We start from the raw sequence: 7,500 nt of genomic DNA on the forward strand, positions 1-7,500 counted from the left end.
TAGAGTAGACCTTGACTACAACACATCTTAGAGTAGACCTTGACTACAACACAACACATCTTCGAGTAGACCTTGACTACAACACATCTTAGAGTAGACCTTGACTACAACACATCTTAGAGTAGACCTTGACTACAACACAAAACATCTTCGAGTAGACCTTGACTACAACACATCTTAGAGTAGACCTTGACTACAACACATCTTAGAGTAGACCTTGACTACAACACAACACATCTTAGAGTAGACCTTGACTACAACACATCTTAGAGTAGACCTTGACTACAACACATCTTAGAGTAGACCTTGACTACAACACATCTTAGAGTAGACCTTGACTACAACACATCTTAGAGTAGACCTTGACTACAACACATCTTAGAGTAGACCTTGACTACAACACATATTAGAGTAGACCTTGACTACAACACATCTTAGAGTAGACCTTGACTACAACACATCTTAGAGTAGACCTTGACTACAACACATCTTAGAGTAGACCTTGACTACAACACAACACATCTTAGAGTAGACCTTGACTACAACACATCTTAGAGTAGACCTTGACTACAACACATATTAGAGTAGACCTTGACTACAACACATCTTAGAGTAGACCTTGACTACAACACAACACATCTTAGAGTAGACCTTGACTACAACACCACTTAGAGTAGACCTTGACTACAACACATCTTAGAGTAGACCTTGACTACAACACATCTTAGAGTAGACCTTGACTACAACACATCTTAGAGTAGACCTTGACTACAACACAACACATCTTAGAGTAGACCTTGACTACAACACATCTTAGAGTAGACCTTGACTACAACACATCTTAGAGTAGACCTTGACTACAACACATCTTAGAGTAGACCTTCCCCTACATGAATCTCTTCCATTCCCCTACATGAATCTCTTCCATTCCCCTACATGAATCTCTTCCATTCCCCTAATAACCTGTAATATGTTGCTCTCCACAGGATGCTGTGTCTCTCCCCCCTGACCTGCCAGAGGAAGAGTTTAAGACTTCGGCCTGTATGGTACCCTATTCCCTACGTAGTGCACTACTTTTGACCAAAACCCTATGGGCCCTGGTCGAACTCATTGCACTATTTGGCAGAATAAGGTGCTGTTTGGGATTCAGACTAAGGAGCTCTGATTTCCAATTAGTGTATTTAAAGGACTTTATATTCCCTTGGTAGGACATGGATACAGTGGCCTCATTTGGAACACTTCTACACTGGAGAATTCCACAGAGGAGAGTATGTGATGGAGTGTGTGTCTCGTGATGGAGAGAGAAGAGGTCACCTGTGTGTGTGTGTGTGTGTGTGTGTGTGTGTGTGTGTGTGTGTGTGTGTGTGTGTGTGTGTGTGTGTGTGTGTGTGTGTGTGTGTGTGTGTGTGTGTGTGTGTGTGTGTGTGTGTGTGTGTGTGTGTGTGTGTGTGTGTGTGTGTGTGTGTGTGTGTGTGTGTGTGTGTGTGTGTGTGTGTGTGCGTGCGTGCGTGTGGAATTCTGCCCTATTCCCCACATTATATAGTACACTACTTTTGACCAGAGCCCTATCGGCCTAGGGCACTACCAGATGGACCCTAGTGCACTACCCGATGGACACTAGTGCACTACCCGATGGACCCTAGTCAAAAGTAGTGCATGACATAGAAATAGGGAGCCATTAAGGACGCAGATAGTAGATCTACTGCATAGGCTACATATAACACACAAAACCGTGTCACTGACAAACAGATTGATAGATAGAAAGACAGATAGACAAGGGGGAGATTAAACCAGTAGATAAATACAGCCTACAGATGCTACAGATGCTGTCTAACAGGGACCAACTATGGAACAAACAGATTGATAGATAGAAAGACAGATAGACAAGGGGGAGATTAAACCAGTAGATAAATAGAGGCTACAGATGCAACAGTACGGTATGAACACAAACACTGTAGACGCTCACAGTGCCAACCAAGGGAGGAAGCAGAGGCTGTTGACATTCTCACAGGGACCACGGTTGATTTCAGGATATTACATAAGTCCTGTAGGTTTGGTGCAGTTAGGCCACACGGGGACAATGTTTCACCCACACACACACACACACACACACCCTTAGGGACAGATTTAATTCTGTAAGGGTTTGCCTCAGTGTAAAGTCACTTTGTACCTCAGTAAAACATCAAGGGGTTGAAATGTAGTGGTTTGATTTGAAATATTAGTGAGTGCGAGGTGTTAACTGGTACAAAGAAACATACTGTGTGCTTTGTAAGTCTGTTCCTTTACGGTCAGTAGCACATGCAAGTCCCTGAAGAACTGTAGACTCTTAGAAAAAAAGTTTTAAAAGGGTTCCCTGCCTGTCCCCATAGGATAACCCTTTTTGGTTCCAGGTAGAACCCTTTTGAGTTCCATGTAGAACCCACTGTGGAAGGGTTCTACATGGAACTCAAAAGGGTTCTACCTGGAACCAATAAGGCTTCTTCAAAGGGTTCTCCTATGGGGACAGCCGAAGAACCCTATTAGGTTCTACATAGCACCTTTTTCTCTAAGAGTGTAGAGACTCATATTGAGCACATTCAATTAACTCAATATGCTACTATTTTAAATCTAAAAATCAAAGTTCACCTGAACAAACCATTTGTTTCCAGTTGACATTAGTGTTTTAAAATAGTTTTCACCCAAACACACACAGACATATTCATATACACACACACCTACATATTCATATACACACACACACATATTCATATACACACACACCTACATATTCATATACACACACCTACATATTCATATACACACACACACTATTAGGGAGGGACTGTGCTGGGCGGGGTGCTGGATAAAACATAAATAACTGTGCATAATTGCACACAAACAGTACACGCCTCTGTGATGACACAGCACAGGCCTCTGTGATGACACGCATACAAAGATGCAGAAAGGGGGGGGGTAAACAGATCAAACAGAACCGACTAATGGGAGTAGAGGAAAGGGAAGGGGAGGAAGAGAGGAGAGGAGAGGAGAGGAGAGGAGAGGAGAGGAGACGGGAGGAGAGGAGAGGAGAGGAGAGGAGAGGAGAGGAGACAGGGGAGGACAGGAGAGGAGAGGAGAGGAGAGGAGAGGAGAGGAGAGGAGAGGAGAGGAGAGGAGAGGAGAGGAGAGGAGAGGAGAGGTGAGGAGAGGAGAGGGGTGACAGGAGAGGAGAAGAGAGGAGAGGGGGGACAGGAGAGGAGAAGAGAGGAGAGGAGAAGAGAGGACAGGGGGAGAGGAGAGGAGAAGAAAAGAGAAGAGAGGAGAGGACAGGGGGGACAGGAGAGGAGAGGGAGGGACAGGAGAGGGGAAGAGAGGAGAGGAGAGGGGGGTGTACCTTAGTTCCATCCATTGGATTATGGATAACAGTGGTCTGAGCCTCCTGCAAAAAGAGAGGGATGGAGGGAGAGATAGATGGAAGGAGAGATGGAGAGAGATGGGGAGGGATGGAGAAAGAAAGCAAAGGAGAGCGAGAGAGATGAAGAGAAAGACAAAGAAAGAGTGAGGAAGGAAAACAGGTAGAGAGAAAGAGAAAAATAACAGAGAGATAAAGGTGTGAACAGTATGTATGTAGGTCAGATGAGGTTAAAGGTGTGTGTGTATTTTTTCAGTACCAGTCAAAAGTTTGGACACGCCTACTCATTCAAGGGTTTTTCTTTATTTTTTTACTATTTTCTACATTGTAGAATAATAGTGAAGACATCAAAACTATGAAATAACACATATGGAATCATGTAGTAACCAAAAAAGTGTTAAACAAATCAAAATATAGTTTATATTTAAGATTCTTCAAAGTAGCCACCTTTTGCCTTGATGACAGCTTTGAACACTCTTGGCATTCTCTCAACCAGCTTCATGAGGTATTCATCTGGAATGCATTTCAATTAACAGGTGTGCCTTGTTAATCTTGTTAATAAAAGTTAATTTGTGGAATTTCTTTCCTTCTTAATGCATTAGAGCCAATCAGTTGTGTTGTGACAAGGTAGGGTTGGTAGACAGAAGATAGCCCTATTTGGTCAAAGTCCATATTATGGCAAGAACAGCTCAAATAAGCAAAGAGAAACAAGCGTTCATCATTACTTTAAGACATGAAGGTCAGTCAATCTAGAAAATGTCAAGAACTTTGAAAGTTTCTTCAAGTGCAGTTGCAAAAACCATCAAGCGCTATGATGAAACTGGTTCTCATGAGGACCGCCACAGGAAAGGGAGACCCAGAGTTACCTCTGCTGCAGAGGATAAGTTAATTAAAGTTACCAGCCTCAGAAATCTGCAATTAACTGCACCTCAGATTGCAGCCCAAATAAATGCTTCAAGTAACAGACATCTCAACATCAACTGTTCAGAGGAGACTGTGTGAATCAGGCCTTTATGGTTGAATTGCTGCAAAGAAACAACTACTAAAAGACACCAATAAGAAGAAGAGAATAAGCACGATGGACATTAGACTGGTGGAAATTTGTCCTTCGGTCTTATGAGTCTAAATTTGAGATTTTTGGTTCCAACCGCCGTGTCTTTGTGAGATGCAGAGTGGTGAATGGATAATGTGTGGTTCCCACCCTGAAGCATGGAGGAGGAGGTGTGATTGTTTGGGGGTGCTTTGCTGGTGTCAGTGATATATTTAGAATTCAAGGAACACTTAACCAGCATGGCTACCACAGCATTCTACAGCGATACGCCATACACTCTGGTTTGCACTTAGTGGGACTACCATTTGGTTTCCAACAGGACAATGACCCCAAACACACCTCCAGTCTGTGTAAGGGCTATTTGAACAAGAAGTAGAGTGATGGAGTGCTGCATCAGATGACCTGGTCTCAACAATCACCCAACCTCAACCTAATTGAGATGGTTTGGGATGAGTTGGACCGCAGAGGGAAGGAAAAGCAGCCAACAAGTGCTCAGCGTACGTGGGAACTCCTTCAAGACTGTTGGAAAGCATTCCAGATGACTACCTCATGAAGCTGGTTGAGAGAATGCCAAGAGTGTGCAAAGCTGTCATCAAGGAAAAGGGTGACCACTTTGAAGAATCTAAAATCTAAAATATGTTTTGATTTGTTTAACACTTTCTTGGTTCGTACATGATTCCATGTGTTATTTCATAGTTTTGAAGTCTTCACTTTTATTCTACAATGTAGAAAATAGTAAAAATAGTAGAAAACCCTGAATGAGTAGGCGTGTCCAAACTTTTGACTGGTACTGTATGTCAGATGAGGTTAAAGGTGTTAGGTGAGGTTAAAGGTGTACAGTACATTAGGAAATAATTCAGACCCCTTGACTTCTTCCACATTTTGTTGTTACAGCCTTATTCTAAAATGGATTAAAATAGTTTTTTCCCTCATCAATCTACACACAATACCCCATAATGACAAAGCTAAAACAGCTTTTTAGAAATCTTTGAAAATGTATAACAAATAAATAACTGAAATATCACATTTACATAAGTATTCAGACCCTTTCCTCAGTACTTTGTTGAAGCATCTTTGGCAGTGATTACAGCCTCGAGTCTTCTTGGGTATGACGCTACAAGCTTTGCACCCCTGTATTTTGGGAGTTTCTCCCATTCTTCTCTGCAGATCCTTTCAAGCTCTGTCAGGTTGGATGGGGAGCGTCGCTGCACAGCTATTTTCAGGTCTCTCCAGTGATGTTCGATTGGGTTTAAGTCCGGACTCTGGCTGGGCCACTCAAGGACATTCAGAGAATTGTCTCCATAGCCACTCCTGTGTTATCTTTGCTGTGTGCTTAGGGTCGTTGTCCTGTTGGAAGGTGAACCTTTGCCCCAGTCTGAGGTCCTGAGCGCTCTGGAGCAGGTTTTCATCAAAGATCTCTCTGCACTTTGCGCCATTCATCTTTCCCTCAATCCTGACTAGTCTCCCGGTCCCTGCTGCTGAAAAACATCCCCACAGCATGATGCTGCCACCACCATGCTTCACCGGAGTGATGGTGACAGGTTTCCTCCAGATGTGATGCTTGGCATTCAGGCCAAAGAGTTCAATTTTGGTTTCATCAGACCAGAGAATCTTGTTTCTCATGGTCTGAGAGTCTTTAGGTGCCTTTTGGCAAACTCCAAGTGGGCTGTCATGTGCCTTTTACTGAGGAGTGGCTTCCGTCTGGCCACTCAACCATAAAGGCCTGATTGGTGGAGTGCTGCAGAGATGGTTGTCCTTTTGGAAGGTTCTCCCATCTCCACAGAAGAACTCTGGAGCTCTGTCAGAGTGACCATCGGGTTCTTGGTCACCTCCCTGACCAAGGCCCTTCTCCCCCCATTGCTCAGTTTGGCCAGGCGGCCAGCTCTAGGAAGAGTTAGTAGTTCAAACTTCTTCCATTTAAAAATGATGGAGACCACTGGGTTTTTGGGGACACAATCCTGTCTCGGAGCTCTATGGACAATTCCTTCGACCTCATGGCTTGTTTATTGCTCTGACATGCACTGTCAACTGTGGGACATTATATAGACAGGTGTGTGCCTTTCCAAATCATGTCCAATCAATTGAATTTACCACAGGTGGACTTCAATCAAGTTGTAGAAACATCTCAAGGATGATCAATGGAAACTGTGATGTGGTGAGGTTGGAGAAGATAAGAGACCAGGCAAGGACTCAGTGGTTAAGGATAAACATAATACTTTACTGAGAAACGGTAGCCGCAGGATCACAGTACACTTGAAAAACAACAAACACTAAGTCTGGAAAACTCAGTCAGGAAACGACCGCACACGGTGAACAATTCAAGCTTCTGCAAAGCACAACAGAAAACACCCCTGTTTTAACAGGGATATCCTAATGAGTAAATAAGACACACCTGAGTGTCGTTAATGTCTCTAGGATGGTCTCTACTGCCCTCTGGTGACAGGTGGAACCATGACAACCTGAGTGTCGTTAATGTCTCTAGGACGTCTCTGCTGCCCCCTGGTGACAGGTGGATCCATGACAGAAACAGACTGCGCCTGAGCTCAATTTCGAGTCTCATAGCAAAAGGTCTGAATACTTATGTAAATAAGGTATTTCTGTTTATTTATTCTCAATACATTTGCTAAAATGTCTAAAAACCTTTTTTCTCTTTTTCATAAGAGATTGATGAGGAACAAAATTGATTTAATCCATTTTAGAATAAGGCTGTAACGTAACAAAATGTAGAAAAAGTCAAGGGGTCTGAATACTTTCCGAATACACTGTATGTCAGATGAGGTCAAAGCAAAAGGGGACAAAACTGGTTAAAACTGGAAGAGATTCTTCTGGAGTGACAGAGTTGAGGGGTGGATGAGCTGAGGACTGTAATTTTGAATCAATTTAGAAAACACACACACACACACACATGCTCGCGCTGAGCCGGAGGAGAGGATCATGGCAGGAACGGCCAGAGAGAACTCTGGGTAAAAGTTACAAACACACCACGTCTGCTAATCATTCTGCAGAGCTCCTCACACACTCACACACTCACACACTCACTCACTCACTCACACACTCACAC

The 7,500-nt window shown here is 43.4% G+C and overlaps 1 protein-coding gene across 11 annotated transcripts in view; it reads right to left on the reverse strand.

Annotated features, from left to right (window-relative positions):
* Nucleotides 1–7,500, reverse strand: part of LOC129826629 (calcium/calmodulin-dependent protein kinase type II subunit beta-like) — a 155,095-nt gene that overhangs the window by 19,017 nt on the left and 128,578 nt on the right. For 7 of the 11 annotated variants that reach the window (XM_055887566.1, XM_055887555.1, XM_055887559.1 and 4 more), the window contains one exon: nucleotides 3,371–3,415. The exons of the other annotated variants lie outside the window; for them this stretch is intronic. In XM_055887566.1, the coding sequence (XP_055743541.1) occupies nucleotides 3,371–3,415 (45 nt within the window). The remainder of the gene's footprint in view (nucleotides 1–3,370; nucleotides 3,416–7,500) is intronic. 11 annotated transcript variants of the gene reach the window in all.

The sequence above is a fragment of the Salvelinus fontinalis genome, chromosome 28, assembly GCF_029448725.1.
Source record: "Salvelinus fontinalis isolate EN_2023a chromosome 28, ASM2944872v1, whole genome shotgun sequence".
NCBI lineage: Eukaryota > Metazoa > Chordata > Actinopteri > Salmoniformes > Salmonidae > Salvelinus > Salvelinus fontinalis.